Genomic DNA, 20,598 nt, shown 5'->3' on the forward strand with positions numbered 1-20,598 from the left:
AGTGCTGGGATTAAAGACGTTCACCACTGTGTCTAGCTTTCCTGCCTTGTCTGTCTGCCTCACAGTCTTCCTAGTTCCTTCTGGTGCTTCTGTTGCAGACTCCAGCCCACACCCGTGGAGACATGCAAAACATGGTTCTTATCCAACTGCCCTGAAGATCCCGCAGTACTGAGAGCCCCCTCTGCCCACGTGGGCTCTGTCACAGGTCTGAATCTCTACCTCTGCTCCCTGCACAAGTACCAGGGACATTTCTGGACCATGGGCCCTGTCCTCTTGGTGTCCACAGGAGTCTTCTTCCTCCGTCATCAGCAGCCCATGCCGGCCCAGTGATGGGGGAGGACAGACAGGAAGGTGAGCACCAAAGACTTACTGAGAAAAGGGCTGTGGTTTGGAGGGAACTAAGTTAAGCGCTTGTCTTAAGCATGAGGGCCTGAATTCGATTCCTGGAACTCATGTATGTTTTTTAAAAAAAATAGCTAGGTGTGATAGCATGTGCTTGTAATACCAGCAGCTGGGAATGGAGACAGGGGTGTTCCTGGGGCTCACTAGCTGGTCAGCCTCGCCTCCTTGGCAAGTTCTAGGCCACCTGCCTCCAAAAACCTGGTGAATAGTGCCTGAAAGATGGTGGCTGTGGCCCTCCTATGCAGGTACACACTTGCTGAGTAAGTCACGGAGAAACACACTAATGCCCCCTTTTACTCTTGTAATATTTATGAAAACGAAAACCAGGAGCCACTAACATTCTGTTGATAGGGGGTTGGTCAGTCTGTGGGGCATCCAGAAACCAGAACACAACAGGGGGCCATTGAAATGAATGAGGCAGTAAATTGTTTGATGTTATTGATCAAAAGGGAAATCTATTGTATAGGACGATGGAAATGCCTGCGGCTTACTTAGTGGAAATAAAGTGTGCTCAGTTAATGAATCTGGGGGTGTGTGTCATTTCAGGGGCTTATCTGAAGGCTGTGATGGGATAAAGAGAATGGGGGTCACGGGACTTTTATGTTCCTTAGCTGCAGGAGCCCAGGAAACAGCCAGGTTCATTGATGGGTGAGGAGGGGCCAAGCTAGCAGCCCAGGCTCCCAGGTGCCCTGGCTACAGCCCCTTCCAAACTCAAGATGCAGAGAGGAAACAATCTAAGAATAGTCCAGCTGGTGCTTTTGAGGGGTGCAGAGACAGGTTTGCAGGGGCTTGAACTTGGAGGAGGGCTGAGTGGCGTTTGTGGGGCTGGGTGACAGGGCCGAAGATGAAGGGTAGGAGTTAGGGAGGGCTCAGCTTGACTTCAGTCAGTGAGTGCTGATGTGAGTGAAGGGAGGAGCTGGTGGTTGGTGCCTCAGTCAGCTGGGTTGCGAGACGCTGACCTGTGCTCCTGATGGCCTCACAATGTTGAATGCTTTGAGGTCATTGGGCTTCTATGAACCATGGAGGGTGTGGGTGCGGTGCCTGCAATCCCAGCACTCAAGAAGCTGAGGCAGGAGGATGAGCATGAGTTCCAGGCCACCACCGCCAACAAAGGCCTTGCTGTGCAGCATACAACAGGCTCAGCTGTGTGTTTTGTATCTGCACCGCCACCCAATGAATTGAGCACTGTTCTCTGAGGCACGTGGAAGTGAAGGGCACTGCAAAGATGGAGATGGCGAACCTGTGTGAGCCTGGGAACCCGTGTGAGCCTGGGAACCCGTGTGAGCCTGGGAACCCGTGTGAGCCTGGGAACCCGTGTGAGCCTGCATTCATGAGCTAGAGGCAAGACCTGAGATCAGCAAGGGGAAGAAATGCACAGCAGTGCTCAGTTAGTGTGTCACCCACAGCTACCTGTTGATGGGTGGTCTGCTGATCTCTGTTATATGTGCATATGTGTTATGTGTGTATATGTATTATGTGTAAATGTGTTATGTGTATATATGGGTTATGTGTATATATGCGTTATATTGCATACGTGTTATACGTATATGTGTGTTACACATGCATATGCGTTATGTGTGTATATGTGTAATGTGTGTATATGTGTTATATGTATAGATGTGTTATGTGTGTATATGGGTTATGTGTGTATATGCGTTATATGTGCATACATGTTATACTTGTATGTGTGTTGTATGTGTATATGTGTTATGTGTGTATATGTGTTATATGTGTGTGTTATGTGTGTACATGTGTTATATGTGTTATGTGTGTATATGTGTTATATGTGCATATGTTGTATGTGCATATATGTTATACATGTATGTGTGTCATGTGTGTATATGCATTATGTGTGTGTATTCATTATATGTGCATGTATGTTATATATGCATATGTGTTATATGAGTTATATATGTATATCAGGAATGAATTTTTGGAATGGAAACCAACTATGTTCTGATAAAAAATAATGTTGGAGGGGATAAAGGTTATTCTTTTTAAAATAAATCTAAAATTGTTTTCTAAATTTTTGTTTTGAGGCTGGGTCTCATCTGGTGTAGGGTGGCCTCTAACTTCCTATGGAACTGAGGATGGTCTTGAACTTGGCTTGTCTCCACCTCCCGAATGCTGGGATGGCAGGTGTGCCCCACTATACCTAGTTCTATTAGGTGCTGGGGACCAAATCCAGGGCCTTATACATGGCAGGGAATCACTCCACCAACAGACCCACACCCCAGCCCTCTAAAATACACCTGAAAAAAAAAATGAAGTGTGAGCAGCCACCACACCGGATGCTTCATATTCACTGTTTCTATGGTAACCAAGGTGGAATGGGATGGGGTGGGGTGGGGGAGATGCAGATCAGTGGGACAGAGTAGAGAACCCGGAAACAGACCTGCCTGCACAGACATGAGCAAAGGGTTTGTTTAAACAGTAGCAGCTTGATGGTAGAAGGCCAGCCTCTCCACATTGGAGCCAGGATAATCACTCACCACGGACAAACGAATGACCTCAGCCCACACCTCACACTCAATACAAAATTAATCCACAGTGGATCATAGACTTAAATGAGAAACACAAACCCGCAGAACTTTTAGAAGAACTTTGACATCCAGGGCAGAGACTTCTTTGACACCCAAAGCACAATCTGTAGGAGGACATATGGGTCATACGTCATCAGCCAAAACCCTTGTTCTATAATGGTCTTAGTAAGAAATCAAAGAATAAGTCGCATCTGAGGAAGCATTTGTAAGTGGCACTCTGGCAAAGGTCTCGTATTCAGACTACTATTGTGCCAGCTAGTTTTAATGATCAGCTTTAACGAGCTCAGAACCTGGGTAGAATCACAATGAGACACTGTCTGTGGGGGAAGATAGTTCGGTGTCTCTTTTGAAACCAACACTCTAAGCACGTAACTTGGCAGTTGCTGCCTTTGGCCATTTATTACAGAGTGAAAACAAAACCCAGACACAAAAATCTGCACGTGAATATTTATCGGAGGGCCACTTGAGATCTCGAAAGAAGCCAGTGTCTTTCAGTGAGTAAATGGTTAAGCAGACTCTGGTATGTCCACGCCAGGAGATACTATTTGGCCACGAAAAGGAATAAACCACTGGTATGTGCTTGGTACTTGGATCATACTTGGCTTTATGCTTAGAGTAAAGATTAATTTCACAGAGTTAAATACTGTATGCTTCAACTGAGGTTCCATCTTTGAAAGGATAAAAGTACAGATGGAGAACAATAGTGGTTTCAGGGGACAAGACCAGGGGTAAGAAGCTGTATGATAACATGAGTTGGGCTCTCCAGTCTCAGAATCACAATTCTCCAAACTCAGCCTCCTGAGCTGAGATTAGAGGTCAACAAGATGCCCAGCTGAATAAGGAAATTTCAAACAGCCTAAGCCACGAGACAAATGCAGAGTCCTTAACCGAAGAAATGGCACACATATAGGTGAGAGCTACATCCCAGCCCGTCTCAGGAATGTGATCCAGACATAGTTACTCAAGCACTCTAACCTTCCAGTTCCTGATCTGTGAGTGGAGAGCCCAGCAGGACCCACATCCATCCTGAGAATGACGTGTGAGCATACACTAAAGCCGTTGGCGTGGGGCCCCACACAGAGAAGGTGGCCTTCCATCCCCAACACCCCATGGCAAAGGTGAAGCTGCTGAGGCTGAGTGAGGCTAGAGACTGTAACAGTCAGCAGCTGGGGGACGACAGAGATGAAACGGAACAGAACACCCCTGGGCACCTCCCAGCCGTCTTGGAATGGAAGAGAATTCAGTAAGAAAATTGGGGTTTTGTCTCCAGTATTGGGGATGGAATGCTGGCTCATGTACATAGCAGGCAATTGCTCTACCACTGAGCTACATCCATCGCCCCAGTTAGGCCTTTGAGAGGATGTTGTTGTCCTAGTCAAATCAAGGTTGCAAAGGGGCTCGTGGGCCTCCATGATGGAATGCTGACTGGCTTGGTCGCATGCAGGCAACCACGGCTGCTCTGAACTCATGAGTGTAGCTTCCCAGCACATCCAGAAAGCACTGCTTTGCTCTGGTCCCCCTGATATCCTGATCTTACACCTTTTCTGTCCCGGTTTTTGAGATCTTTCATGAACCTTAGTGTGTGTGTGTGTGTGTGTGTGTGTGTGTGTGTGTGTGTACATGTGCAAGTGTGTGCATATGTGGGAGTGTGACACAGACGTCTCATTTGTGGCTGAGAACTTCACAGACACTTGTTCCCCACACTTTGACATATTGTCTTCTCTCTGGAGTCTCTCTTCTGACATACTCTTGATCCAGCTTCATTATTTTTTAAGAATCCCGGGTCATCATGCTCTCCCATACCTGCCAGGGGAAGTAGCTTCCTTGCTGGAGTCTGAAGGTCTTTACAGACTTGTCACAATGACTGCTTATCTTAGGACTTCACTCAGCTAGAGGATGGCATTTCTGAATCACTTTTGGAGGCTCTAGGGGTCTGTGATCTTGACCCTGGCCCTTGTGACCCAGTGTGAGGCACAAGCTCATTGGTGGATGGGGGTTGCATCAACTGGCTGGGGATGCTTTGAGTGGCTCTGTTGGAAGCATTCCGTGACACTGCCCCTGGCCCCTCAGCAGCCTTTTCCAGTGTAGACTCTGATAAGTGGTGGTTTATGGCTGCAGAGGAGCAGGCCCAACCATCTTCATGTCGCTTCCCTCCTGCCTCTTTTCTCCGGCCATAGCTGCTTGTTCTGGAACCTGCCCTGTTGACATTGTCCAGTGCAGCCATGTCTCCGCTAAATAAAAGAACTCCATCATATTTATCTTTCAGAAACCAGGAATTCATCTCCCCTGACCAACATGTAAGAGGGGAAAAAGACAGGCTGTGTTTGAAATGATGGGCTGGCCACAGAACACAAGCAAATGAAGTTAACATGATGTTTTTCCTCCGAGCAACAGAGCAACTCAAAGAAAAAAACAAACAAAAAAAAGGCAAAAGCAAAACCAAACCAAGCACTCAGAATTTTATTAAAACCCCCATGGACCTGAGATGCATTTAGAGTCCCAGGGCAGATTTCCATGCCAACCCAGACACTCAGGCAAGTGTTAACTGCCCAGTTACGACAGAATCTCATAAACAGAATTCTTCTGGGGCAGCCTCCTGCCAGATAACCTGGGGGTTCCATTCTGCATCTCCTCCAACTTCCACTCATTGATTGCGCTGGCTGGATGCGAAGCAACTTTCTCTCATCTCGGTGGACTGTGCCAGCAGGCATGTGAGAGAGGAACGGGGATGCTGTGTAATTTCAGCCCAACTGTTCTGGGGCAGAGACCCATTCTGAGATGCCATAATCATTGCACCAGCCTCTTTATGAAACCACATGCCGAGCACTGCACTTGCCAAGTATTACTGACCTTGGCATTGGAAGGCTTCACTGTATTTGATCGGACGGAAACCTCAGATCTCAGAGAAGTTGAGTCCTGTGCCTCCACTCACACAGCCTGAAGATAGCCATGCAGGGATACAGAGTGGGCCCGAGATCATCACATAGGTCTGTGAAGCCAGGCTGAGTTGTCTCTTAAACCCAATATGAACATGTTTACCGCTGCCCTTGGGCAAAATCAGCACGTGAGAAATAAGGTGGTGTGAGGTTTTACTGACATACATTTTAACCGCGATGTCTCCAGACCACCTTATGTGATTGAATACACTCCAGGCTATTGTAATCTCTCCTACACCAGGAAGGTGTCAGCTCAGCTGACTTTATGCCAGTCTTTGACATAGATGGCTGAGAAATGGTTCTATGGATGCATGTGTTCCCCTGCCTCATCCTCCATGAGTAGCCTTGAAGGGATGGGATTTAAATTGCATTGGGACACTAGTCCAAAGCGAATCAAGAGGAGTCGACTTTTCAGTTACATCCCCAGAGTGATAAATGAGGGAGTGGTTTTTTTTTTTTTTTCTTCTAAGGCGAGGAGATGGGAATCCAACGTGGATTTCAGACACATGAGAAAGAGCTTATGAATTTAGATGATAGTTCGGCAGAAATAAATTGTACATCTGCTCATTCATTTTAATAAAGTGGAGAGATGCCATGTTGCTGGGCCCTCGGAGAACCCTGGGTTCTTAAAATTATGATCCTATAATGGTAGCATTAAAATTTGTAATGCAGCCAGCACTTCCTGAATTGGAGGGAAAATTCATTTGTAAAGTAAAAGTTCAGACTTTAGAATGTAAATGGGAAGACGCAATTTTTCTTGGCTGGATAGGAATTAGTCCTGGGAGACTTCGGCAACATCTTGACCATAAAATATATTTTAAAAGTCTTGGTAGAGAGGTTTTCAGATGTCTCACAAAAACTTTTCTGGACCATCTCTATTTAGGTAAATTGTGCAGGTACAGGCCTGCAGCGAATCGGCTCGGTGATTTCGGCCTTGAACTTGGTACTTCCTGTACCAAGGTGCAATTACAGATTCTATTCCCATCTGAATTGAGTCTAACCTGCTGCAAATACTGAAGTCATTTTTATTCAGCAGTAGAAATACCAGGACAAGAGCTCTTATAGGGTGGCGATTACCAAGTTACTGTGAAAATTTACACATTCAACAAACAGTATTGAGTTTTTTTTATTACATATGTTCTCTATGTTGATATTGGAGAAAGTGCCACAATCCCAATTGCAGGTTCCCTGCTGACTTTAAACTCCAGAAGCATTGCTAAAAAGTTCTTTTAAAAATAGGTAAGTATCAAGCACATAGAAAGCTTTCAGACGGAGCAGCAAGTTCAATTTGATTTTGCAAATCAGCTGCTCGCATGTCTGCATGGGAAGGGAACGAGCTAGAGCTGATCTGCAGTGCAGGTGACAGCAGCCTGGAGACCCAGAGGCCTTGGTGTCACCTTTGTCTCTTGGTGGAGGAGGGGCGTCTGCCCGTCTCCTTCAAATAAATGCAGATCCTGAGGAGGCCACACTCTGTCTTAGACTCCAGGGCAGTTAGCAGATCTGAGGGCAGACCTTGCTTCCCAGGCATGTGAGGACCCTGATCTCTCATACAGACATACATTTACACACACACCTACACATAGACACATACACATATCTACATATAGACACACACACACCTACCTAAATAGACACATACACATATCTACATATAGACACACACACACCTACCTAACATAGACACATACACATATCTACATATAGACACACATACCTACCTACCTAACATAGACACATACACATATCTACGTATAGACACACACACACACACCTACCTAACAGACACATACACATATCTACATACATACACACACACCCCTATCTATACATAGATATATACATATATCTACACATAGACACATAAACATATCTACATACAGAGATACACATACCTACATATAGACACACATATATATACATACCTACATATAGACACATATATACATACTTATATATAGACACATACACATAACTATGTAATGATATACACATATACATATACAATACAAATACAGTATACATATGCACAAATATATTTATGTACACATATTCATATATACACACATATACATATAAAATTATATATACACAAATACATATATACATGCACATACATACATGCTGATATATGCATATATATGTGCATATATAGTCACATATATGAATATGCATATGTACACACATACAGTAGAGATGCATATACACACATACACATGGTTATATACATAAATACACACACATATAAGGCATATACATACCTGCAGACACCAATATAGACATATATGCAATATTATATATACCTATAGACACATATAAACATATGTATATATAATATATGTGTAGACACACATATTTACACACATATATACACATATACATATACACAAATATATATGAGTGATTCCCCAACTGTCTAGCTGTGAATGGGCTGCTCTTTGAACAGGTGACATCTAGGGCTTTAGATGTGGAAGCCGATAAGCTGATGTGGAAGATTTAGGCTGGTCCTGAGACCAGAAGTTTTGAAGGAGAACACAGGGACTCACAGCATTCTGGGTGAGTTTCACATACAACACACGCCCTCACATGTGCATGCACATCTGAATAGATGATCAGAAGGTGGCAGAGCAGTGGAAGGGGGGGCCTGGTTGGAGGAGGCAGTCACTGGACTGCAAGTCCTTGGGGATCACATCTTGCCCCAGCCCCTTCCTATTAGGGCTCATCTCTGTTTCTGTCTGATATGATGTGAGCTGCCTTAACAGCCCCCCACCCCTGTGACTGAAGCCATGACTTGTTTCTAGAGGTTTTTAGTCACAAGAATGGGAAAGACAACCAAAGATCCTCCTCATAAAATGCCATAAACTTGGATTTGGGCAGGTCAACGTCTAGAGAAAATGCTGCGGAGCCTTGGGAAGGATGCTCAGTCCCTAACTGAACTGGGCCTTGCAACAAGCTGAATTTATTGGAATCAATTCTGGGCTGCTCTGTTTAATCTCACTTAGAAGAAAGAACTGGAAGTGAGTAGGAGCTGTGCAGGGTTTTCTCTCGCCTTTTTTTCTCGCCTCACGGGACGCGCTGTGCTTTCTCCACTGTAAGGGCTCCTTTATGTATTATTTATCAACATTGGATTTTCTTGTTTCGTGTTTCTTCCTTGGCTGATAAGAAAGATGATTCGGGACTCTGGCAGTTTATGCAATGAGTTTATTCACTTCTGAAAAGGAAGTCCCTCCAGGCATCTTGGCTCTTGGCCCACCTCAAGAGCACTGAACTAGAGTGCTGGGGACTTATGTCGGTGCAGGGACACCATATTTACTTGTAGCAGTGTCCTGTGCCCCAAGGAGATGGGTATGGGACCTGCTGTGTGCCCTAGGCAGTGTCCACTATCTATAAAACCAGTGGCTTGGCTGAGATTCTTTCCGAAGCCCCCTTTAACACAATTCTTTAATGTTTGATGGTTTCTGTTGTTCACCATTAAGTATTTATACTTTCTTCCTCATTCATCTGTTTGCCGGGCATCTGCCACTTGCCAAACCAGGTGCTAGTTTCTTATGACAGTGACCAAATACTCAGCAAGAAGCAACTTAAGGGAGCAAGGGCTGTTCTGGCCTGTAGTTTACGTGCACAGTGCATCACGGTGGGGGAGGCACCTAGGCAGAAGCAGGACTCCTCACCTCTCATCTCCACAGAACAGGATGCAGAGCAGAGGATGCACACACTCAGTAGGTCCCCTGCTCCCTTCTCTACCTTTTATTTGGTTTGGGCATGCAGCCCACATTTAGGGAGGATCTTCACTCCCCGGTTGAGCTTCTCTGGTCTGTCTCTGAGGTAATTCTGAAAACAATTGACAGTGAACATGAACCATGACATGGTCCAGTTAGGGAGGGAGACAGAGCAGGCAATTGCACGGCCCATTAGAAGGGGATATTATACATTACAGTGGGATGTGTGCCAGTTAGATATGTGTATGTTGGAGGAGAATGAAATACACAATAAAACATCACACATGACTCAGACAAAGATATCGATGTAATACTCTGTATAACACAGACTCGAAAGATCACTAACACTGTACTTGAAGGTGAAATGAAGTCTGCAGTGAATATATGCTGAATGAATAATAAATTCATCTCTAGCTGGGTATAAAGGCCTTCACCTGCAACCCTAGCACTTGAGAAACCGAGGCAGGAAGATTTCCATGAGTTCAAAGCCAGCCTGGGATACAAAGCAAGACTCATATCATCATATTGCAAAAGAAAATCTCAAACCAAACATCTCATGTCACTGTCATGCTTAGTGCTAGGGCCACGTGCTTATTAATAGGTACCAAAGCACTCACGTGACACGAGGGAGCTGTGATGGTTAGCTTTAAGTGCCAACATGACACAACCTTGAATCACCTGGAAAGAGAGTCTCAGGGAAGGTTGCTTTAGATCAGGCTGGCCTGGGTCATCTGTGGGGAATTTTCTTGATTGTGCTAATCGAAGTGGTAAGACCCCGCCCACTGCGGGCAGCACCATTCCCTAGGCAGAGTGTCCTACACTGTTTAAGAGTGGGGCAATCCGGCTGAACACAAGCAAGTGAGCTTACATGGGTTCCTCTCTGCTCTTGACTGTGGATATGAAGTGACTAAGTTCCTGCTTTGCCTGCCTCATAATAATGGACTGCAACTTAGAGTTGTTATCTTAACTAAACCCTTTCTCCCCTAAATTGCCTTGTGCCAGGGTGTCTTACCACAACATCAGAAATGAAAGCAGGGCAGGAGCCTCTATAGTGAGGACACGATGAAGACAACATAACGATGCTAAGCTAGCAGCAGGTCAGACTTGCGCTGGAACAGAGTGGGAGGAGCAACACATTGGGAGATTGACAACCTGGATGAGGAAGGTTAAACTGGGGTTTTTCCGGATACAAAGGAAAGGAAGGAACTGGGATAGAAGGGAGCAGAATGTCATCTATACAGTGGCATGAGGGTGCGCTGACACCTGGCAGGGATGAAGGCAGTGTGGCCAGTGGGCAGTGTTTGTGCCACCAGTGCCTGAGACTCAGTGATCTTACTTATGAAATGGTTCCGTACGAGGCAGTTTGTGAAGGGCTGGGCCACTGACCAGCATGCTCCATTCTCGCGGCTCTTGGCTCTTTATTCAGAACTCATGCTCACACTCTGCAAATTGCATTTTGGTAGTAGCTGTGCTGCATGCTCAGAGTCTCGTGGTAGGTGTTTCAGAAACTGTGTGGTTGTTGCTGTTAGCATGAGGATGTTGCCTTTGAATAGAGGCAGGTGCATGGAGTCTTCAGAGGACACTGTGCTGTGGAGGGGCTCAGTGCTGAGACTTTGCCAGCTGGAGTGAAAAATGGCTTTTATTGCCACTGAGTTGCTCCTGACCCTCTGAGCATCACCAGAGGGTGAGGGAGGCACAAAATTTGCATAGGAGTTCACACAGGGATGATGGGGCTCAACACATCACAAATATAATTACAAAAGACCGATTAATGCAATCAATCACTTGGCTGTCTGGTCTACCTCCAGGAGCAACTAGGAGAGGCAGCCACAAGATAGATACATTTTTTTTTTTACAACTTACAAAAATCCAGACATTTGACATCACACATGCACACAGTCTAGAGTCAGCATGGGTGTTTGAACAGTTTTGCAATGCCACTCTGCTGCCAGAGGACAGAGAGTGACAGGAGTGAAGAAGTCATCCCCCCTCCTTCCTTAGCTTAAAGGGAGGAGTCTGCAAGATGGCTTCTATTCATAGGCTTTTCCTTGGAGAGTGTTTCTCTTTACTCTTTGTGGTCCACAATCCACATCTCTGGGCTGATGAGGTGGCTCAGCCTTTACAAGTGCTTGCTGCCAAGCCTGATGACCTGAGTTCGGTGCCTGGGACCCACGTGGTGGAAGGAGAAAACTGATTCCCATATGTTGGCCTCTGACCTCTATATAGGCATCATGACACATGAGCCTGCCCTCCCCCCAAAAGACAAATGTTATAGAAATCAGTAATAACAGGAAATCCAGCCCTTGACCTGACTGAAGGAACTCTGAAGTTTGAATACTAGATTTAGTGGAGGATCTCATGTTTCCCATGATCCTTGGTGTGGGAGAAGGAAGCAATGAACTCACCTCTTCCTCAGAAGGTGAGCATGGGAAGAGAGCATCAGCTGGTTTCCATAGAAACCCTCCTCAATTATGGGATGGCAAGTGGAGGATGTAGTTTTCAAGCCAGCTCTTAGATGAAGGGTTTGCCAGGGGGACTGGACAGACCAGGAGCCTAGGCCCTCTGAGGAAACATTACTGTTTACAGAGTGGAAAGCTGCTTACACTTATGCATACTGTTTTATCTCCTCTCTTTACACTTGGGATTATCCCATCACTCTGCACAAAGCCTGATGAAGACCTCACAGCACAGGTTTGGTTTTGTTCAAAATCTCAGCTGAACAGAGAACTATCAGCTAAATGGAGATTCTGAGGCCTGACAGAAGTCTCACAAATTTCACTCTACCGGCAAGAAAATACTTCATGGGAAGAGGGAGTTGGGAACTGTTTGGAAAAACATTTAATCATCTTCTGAGATTTATCTGGTTGTTAAAATGTCTTGGGCTCCACCCTCCAGGAAAGTCACCCAAGTCAGATAATTTACCTGGGTTCGATTTTTCTCAGAAATACGGTGGTGGGGATGAATCTCTACTGAGCAAAGGGAACATGTAATTATGTGGTCAGTGTTTAGATACAGGTGCAGTGAGGTTTACAGTGCTCTCCTAGAGGAAATCATGCCTTATGGAGGCAGGAGAATCTCTGTGGGCACACTAACACAGATGGCGTGGAAACTCGGAGCCCTGGGTAAATACATCAACCCAGACTTCTGGAGAAAGAAGGAGGCACAAAGGGGAGTTTTCACCTCTTTCTTTTATTCCCTTTCCATTCCCTTCCCCCTTCCTCCTCTCCTTTCTGATACAGGGCCTCCTGTACAGTCAAAACTCTCTATGTAGCCGAGGATGATCTTGAACTTCTGATCTTTCTGCCTCCAGTTCCCGAGTGCTAGGATGACAAAGGACCATATATCACGGCATTCTGTTGATGTGCAATGTCCTGAACAACCAATCACTGCAGACTGATAGCAGATTAATTGCTGCCAGGGTTGAGGGGCAGTGGAATGAGAAATGAGTGCTGATGGTGCAGGTTTCTTTGTGGGGTGACAAAAATGTTCTTAAATCAGACAGTAGTTATGGCCACACGATTCTGTGAATGTATTACAGTCTAATGAACAGCAAACACTTTTAACCATTGGACCGTCTCTCCAGGACCTTATAACCCAGCTTAAGAGGTGGCTGGGAAGGTGGCTCAGTGGGTAAAGTACCTGGTTCTTGAATGAGGACCTGAGGAATCCCAGTGCTGGGCAGGCAGACACAGGTGGATCCCTGGAGCATGCTGTGCAGCCAGTCTGGACAGTCAGAGAGCTACAGGTTCATTGAAAGACCCTGCTTCAAAGGCAAGTTGGATGGTATCTGAGTAATGACACCTGACACTAACCTCTGGCCTCACAAAGAAGTAGTTAGAAGCTTCTAGAGACACTCCTCCAAAATAGAAGCCAGTGGCCAAGGGGTAAATGAAGGAGGTCAACATCAATACTCTCCAGGGAAATCCAAATGTAACCACTGTGACACACCACAGCACATAGAATAGTGAGGCTAAAGAGATGGACAATAAATTTCGCAAGACCAAATGGGGGTTAGTATACTAAGAATTCTACATACCAGTCCAATAACAATGCAGCACCAAAGTTCTCATTGCCTGGTCCAATACAAACCCCAAACCCAAATAACTACCTTAGCAAACTGGCTGTATCAAGAAAGTGGGTTCAACCACTGCAGTCAGAGGTGAACCCCAAACAGAGCCACACACACACATTCACACAGGCACCAGAGTCACAACCCACCATGTTTTTCCCAGTGCTACCCAAGCTGACTCCACACAGGAAACAGCCCAAGGTTCACACACAGAGTCGATGAGTGCATTCAGATATATTCACACGGTTATGAGCACAAATAGATTATGGCTACATGGGAGGGCAGAGGAATGTCACCAAAGCTGTTCATGAGAGATCTGCTGTAAAGTTCCATTTCTATGAAGAGGAAACATAGGAAAAGCTGGTTTGTGGGGAAAGGAAACAGAGGTGCAGTGGGTGTATGTGCTAGGAGGAAGCTCCCAGGTTGTGGTTCCTACTTGACTGACGATGGGAGTTTGTATCATTGGTCAAGAGTTAAATCACCCAGGCTGGATGTAATCATCGCTATGACAGTCCTGTGTTTATTTAGAAGACGGTGTCACTTGAGTAAGCCATACTGAGTGCAACCTCCACATCTGAAAATGCCTCAATAAAATGAGAGAGAGGCTTCAGGTGACTAATTTGGAGTAATGTTGTGGGCGACTCCTTTTTTTTCACTCCAGATACTGTGAAGTAGAAAGAAAATCTAGAAGCTTCTGTTTGCAAGGAACCCTGGGGAATGGCTCAAGGAGCTGAGGGTAAGTGACAATTGAGGGCTTAGCTCTTAAGGACATTTCTACCATCCCCTTTAAGGCTCTGTAAGGTCGTGGATCAGGGAGGGGCTCACCCCAGGGTCATACCCCTGCAAGTTGAACTTCTGGATGCTGGTAGACAGCTGGGGAGGGACAGCCACTGTCTTCAGCTGTATACCTCTTGGTGGCTGACCAGGTTCCAGTAGAGAGTTTGAAGCCCATAGTCACGCAGATGGCCCGGGTTAAACTCAGTGGGTCACAGAACCCAAAAAATTAATGTGGGAAAGGCACATTGAAGGGAGCTGGGGAACGATGGTGGGTGTGGGGGAGAGACAAGGAAGAGTGGGTGTGAGGGTACCCAGGATTCCTTATAAACATGTATGGAATTGTCAAAGAATAAATTCAGTAGAAATTATAAAAGGGGAAATTCATATAAAAATGTATGGATTGTATGTGAATATTCACAGCAGTCTATTTATAGTACTCAAACAATTGAAAATGCCCAAGTGCTTTTAAAAAATTGAATGACTAAACAAAATGAGATATATCCACATTGTGGAGTATTATTTAGTCATCAAAAAGAATGAAGCATGGATTGACCCTACAACTTGGATGAACCTAGAAGACATTCTAAGCAAAGAGGCCAATGGCAAAAAACACAACGGGATTCTCTTGATGTGAAATGCCCTGAACAACCAATCCTTGGAGACTAAAAGCAAAATTGCCGCCAGGTAAAAGGCCAGGGGAATGGGAAAGTGAGTGATGATGATGCAGGTTTCTTTGTGGGGTAACAAAAATGTTCTTAAACCAGAGAGTAGTTATGGTCACATGATTTTGTGACTATATTAAAATCCAGTGACTTGCACGTTATCAAAGGGTACGCTCTATGGTACGTGAATAATGTCTCAATAAACTGGCTACTAATAAAATCTTAATAGATTATGGATCAAAAGTGATAAAGTTAGAAATGAATAAACCCATGTCTTTCTGCCTCAGCCAATTCCATAAGAGGAAAAGCAGATATTCTACACCAGCCATGAAGTAGCTCCTTCACTGTCTGCTGAATTCAGGGAAGGAGGGAGACGTTGTAATGAACACATTAGAAACAGATTTACACGCTTGCTGAGTTGACCCGCCACATTCACATCAGTAAAGACAACACAAAACTCAGAACAGGTCACAAAACAGGGCCACGGACGACAGCCTGGCTGACATGTGGCGTCAGTGTAAAGATTAGCCATTACACAGGACCACTGGAAAATGAACAATTCCTATGTATGCAACAGAAGCTTGACAGAGATTTTCTCCAATGTGACAATAATCTTTAACATTTACACATGTTTTCCAATAGGGAGATGTGTTCTGAAGGCAGAACAGGCTCCCAGCTATCAATCACATGAAGCAAAATCTACAGAATCCACTCTGCTGGAGGAAAAATGAGACCTTTTGTTTTCGTCCTTTTGTAGAAAACGATGCTACCTATCTAAGATGAAGCCCTGGAGGCTCTGTAGGGCAACAGGAGAGAGAAAAAGAATTATGAGGCATCACTAGGTAGTTGATTAAGAAAATATCTTCACATTGAAAAAGCTAAAGACACCAGGAGAGTAAGATAGCTGTGCTGTCATGTCACAGGCCCTGGGAATTAGAGGCTGCCTCGCAGGTTGCCTCCGTCTGATGGGAGTGTCCAGATCTCTGGGTCCACTGGATGGCTTCACCCCTCTGTGAAAACTGGAGCTTTCTTTTAGTCTTGCTTGCTCTTGTTTTTCAACTAGAGGACTGGAGTGAAGTTGTACGGCTTTATTATCATACAAACGATAATGTTGCGGTTCAACCATAAAATATGTATGTATGTGGGAAGAACTCAAGTTGCACAAGATGGAGCCAGTCAATATTCCAGAGGGAGTGGGCAGGGCTCAGGAGCCTCCATCACTAGCTGAGGGCTCTTGACAGTTGATGGCTGCTAGGGGTGAGAGTCAGTTTTCTTTAAGGGTGTGACCTCTGATGGATGGGTCACACATTGGTGGAAGGCTTCACATCCTTAAGCACATAGACTGTACAAAACTGGACTCCATGGGTTATTAGAAAAAATGGGGAGGCACAAAGTTGGGGTGGGGTGGGGGTAGATCTGGGAGGAGTAATAGGGACAAATTTAGGGGTGAATTTGATATGAATACAAAGTATGAAATTATCAAAGAATTAATAAAAATATTACATTAAAATTGCAAAAAAAATTAATTTCTTAAATCTAAATTTCTGATCATCAACTTAAGGTATAATTTGAAAATGAAATGGACTGAATAAATGAAAAAAATGGTTGATACCTGGTTTTAAAACTCTGAAAATAATTTGCAAACACAGTGTATCAAAATGAACAAGAAACTGATTTACCCCCACCCTGTAAGACTTGAGTTTGACAGGAAAATGTAAGTTGGTCAGCTAGAGTTAATTGAACATCTACTAAGCTCTGGGCAGAAATCAGAAGTCTTTCTTTGGAAGCTGTGGTGGTTAGAATGAGAATGGCCCTCATAGGCTCATATGTTTGAATGCTTGGTTCCCAGTTGGTGGAACTGTTTGGGAAGGATTAAGAGGCATGGCCTTGTTGGAGAAGGTGTCTCATTAGGGGCAGGTTTTGAGGTTTCAAAAACCCAAACCATTCTCAGTTAACTCTCTTTGCTTCATGCTTGTGGATAAGGGTGTGAGCTCTCAGCTACTATTCCAGCACCTCCCCACAACAATGGTCATGCACTAACCCTTGAGAACCGTGAACCTCAAATGAAATGCTTTCTTTTTTAAGTTGCCTTGGTCATGGTGTTTTGTCATGGTAATAGAAAAGTAAGACAGAAACCAATATGATAGTACCACTGTTACAGCCTGTGGACCATCTGCTTGAGTGTTTTATGTGAGTGAAACATCATATTGAACAGAGTCATTTTCAGTCTTGTTATATGTAACGGCTCATAGCTCCTTGGTTAAACAGTTCTCTGGGACAGAGAAAAAGGTACCATACCCACAACAAGATGAACTACTACATAAAGAAAATGTGGAAAACACACATTCCCAACAACCACACACACCTGCGACCCCACTGTGGGACATGCTCATGTGTGTAGAAGTTCATACCAAGATAGTATCCAAGATAGTCCCTACTTGAAATGATCAGAATTTCCATCCTGAGCTGACAAGCCTTGATCTTCACATCTACAATCCATCTTCCTCTCTTCCTAGGGCATCAAGAAAAGTGCTTGCCATGTATTTGGATCCTATGAAAGCTGGGTGGGCATGATGCCAGCCTGTAATCCCAGTGCTCAGGACACAGAGACAGGGTGTAGTCAGAGCTGACTAGCTAGGTTACCTGAATTGGTGAGTTCTGGCTCAAGTTAGAGACTCAATATATAAGGTACAGAGTGATTGAGGAAGGCATAGGATGTGAACCTTTGATTTCCATGTGCATGTGTGCATCCCTGCATACACTTATACATGCAAATGTACATCCCCACACATGTGAATATTTATACACATGCACACCCCCTCATTCACAATACAGACACAAATACAAAACATGGAATGGACCTTTGGATAAGAATGGCCCATGTTTAGAATTTCATCGTCACTATAGCAACATGGTCCCCACTACCCCCTTCATCTTCATCATTTACATGTTCTCCATAACTATCTCCAGCCTGTCACCCTCTCTACCAACCTTCATCTCAGCATCTCAACATCTCACAAATAGTACCTGCTTTACCACACCCTTAACCAGCTTTGGAGGAATGGTGTCAAATATGTGGCTTTGGCTCTGACTCAAAGAAGCCCTGACTTTAGCATGTGTCCATCTCATGCATAATGCTCATGACTTCTTAGTCAGGCACCAACTCAGCAGTAGAATGCGGTCTTACATCTCAACCCCTCCCTGGTTTAAATGGGAAACAACACATAGTCCATGCCTGTGATAAACAATGGTCCTCTACACACAATAACAAAGTTTTTATATGTCCATGGGTCACCATGCAATTACCAGGAAAATCCACTCTTCCTCCTTGCTGCTCTTCAGACGGCCTCTCCGTCTGCACTTACTGCTACACTAAAATTGCAATAGGATGCACATAACACAGTGCTATGGAAATGGCACTTTGGTATTAAAAGTTATTTTCTTATGGACTTTAAAAAGATTAAGTGCCCTTCGTCTCCCAGGGCTCAGGCATTTTAGATACACAGCAGCCCCAGGGGTCCTGTAACACTGTCCTGGGCTTACCTCTTTCTTGGTGAATTTTGGCGAGTGATCATTTTTGTCATCGATCACGATGGTGGCTGTGGCTGTGCCCGTCAATCCAACGTCCAGTCCTGCCATATCTTGAGCTTCAATGATCAGTTCATATTTGGGATTTTCCAGAGTCTACAAAGCAAAGAAACACCAGAGAAGACAATGTTTAGATTTGAGGCACTGTTTTGGAGACCTGGTGAACATTTTTCCTATACCTTCTAGAGCAGGTGTCTTTAACCAACCATGGTATTTTAAATATATATATATATATGTATATATACATATATATTAGGTATATATGTACCTTTGAAATCATTCTAGAGTGATAGTTGCCATCTTTAGATTGGAAATGGCAACCAGAATGGATTCTAATGACTTGTCCTTGCTAAAGGGAGATTTTACACATTCTAGAATGTTCTATGACCTGGGTGTGGGCATATATTCATGGTGGATGTTCATGCCTACACCTGTCATTTCAAGGAAACTTATGAATCTGATCTGGACATAGGCTAGCTCCACTCCTGAGGTCACAACAAAGATGGTTGCTTTAGGAACCCTGGGGTCACTATACTTTACATACATCAGTATACTGGATCTTTCTTATGAGCACATCAAGCTAATCACTGCTTCCTTTGTACAGGTGGAAAAATAAAGGAGGTTTAGTGTCTCCTATGTGGTATTTCCTTTGTTGTTGTTCTTTTAGTATCCCAGACACCAAATCTGGACTTTGCATTTTAATGTAAACACAGACTCATAAATTTACCATAAGTGAGATTGTATGACTAGATCTTTTTATTCATATATTTCTTGACTACTGGACAGATCTCAAAAGCCATGTTTGTAAGAAATAAAATCTGATGGTTCATTCTGAAAACTATATTGAGCCAGCTTAGGTCTGAATACAGAATAAAAAAACAAAAAATAAAACAAAACAAAACGTTTGCTAGTCTTGATGCTCTCCCACAACTACCTCTGCTAAGTTATGCTTGCCCCCCGCCATGGAAATTTAGACTAGAAAATTACTAACAGCCACGCTTGCCTAGTGACCTGTAGATATAAAAAGGTCATGTGCCTGGAAAGCTTTAAAATGCAGAATATTTATTTTATGATACATAGAGAAGAACCCACATGAGGCTTTTGTTGAGAAAAAGAGTAAGCACCAGAGGGAAAAACAAGACCTTTTTGGCATGTACGACAGTGCCCTCCTGATGACTCAGTGAGGGGACAGAGAGGAAGGGTTGCATTAGGCTAGAACACTGTGTTCTGTGCTCTCAGAGCCCGCCATTCCAGGAGCTCTGTCTCTTCAATGCTCTTATTATAAGGTCAGGGTCCATGTTTCTCACGGTGTTGAAACATTCAAAACAGCTAACCATACGGCTAGGATCCTGAGATGGAGTGTGTGAAGCTGTGTGTAAATCCCCCTTAGGGGGCTGCGGGTGTCGGTCACTCAGCATCCTTTTTTTCCGGTAAGCTGCAGCCATGCTTCCTTTGGAGACTCATCAACCACCTCTCTCTGTCTGTGGGGTGTGGGGTTGGATCACCTTTCTTTGTTTTCTATATGGAAAATTTCTAGAATCATCTCTCATCAGAGTCACCAATAAGAGCACCCAACCCAGGGTGTGATGGCCAGGCAAGCTCTGCCTGTGCAACTTTTATCCCTCTGGTGACAACTTGGGAGCACCAGCTGGAGGTGCCAGGTGAGCTATCTCACACCACAGCAGGGCTGAGACAAGAGCCCCTGGGGGATGAAGCCAAGCAGAACGGCTCTGTGGACATTGTACATTGGAGAAAAACAGACAGCTGCCCAGAGCCAGCCTGGCCTGAGGACTTCTCTGCTGATAAAGGCATTCACTCTCCTCAGTGGCTTCAGTCACTTAGGATTGATGCTTAATCACTCACCGAGAGAGTCCGAGCGAGGCCACCTTCAATGACAGAAATAGA

At 44.6% G+C, this 20,598-nt stretch overlaps 1 protein-coding gene across 1 annotated transcript in view; it reads right to left on the reverse strand.

Annotated features, from left to right (window-relative positions):
* The window catches only part of Cdh13 (cadherin 13), a 971,677-nt gene that overhangs the window by 100,627 nt on the left and 850,452 nt on the right, over window positions 1-20,598 (reverse strand). Inside the window, exon 8 of the mRNA XM_059263937.1 lies at window positions 18,649-18,789. Coding sequence (XP_059119920.1) covers window positions 18,649-18,789 — 141 coding nt within the window. The remainder of the gene's footprint in view (window positions 1-18,648; window positions 18,790-20,598) is intronic.

This window comes from Peromyscus eremicus, chromosome 5, assembly GCF_949786415.1.
Source record: "Peromyscus eremicus chromosome 5, PerEre_H2_v1, whole genome shotgun sequence".
In the NCBI taxonomy this organism is placed as follows: Eukaryota; Metazoa; Chordata; class Mammalia; order Rodentia; family Cricetidae; genus Peromyscus; species Peromyscus eremicus.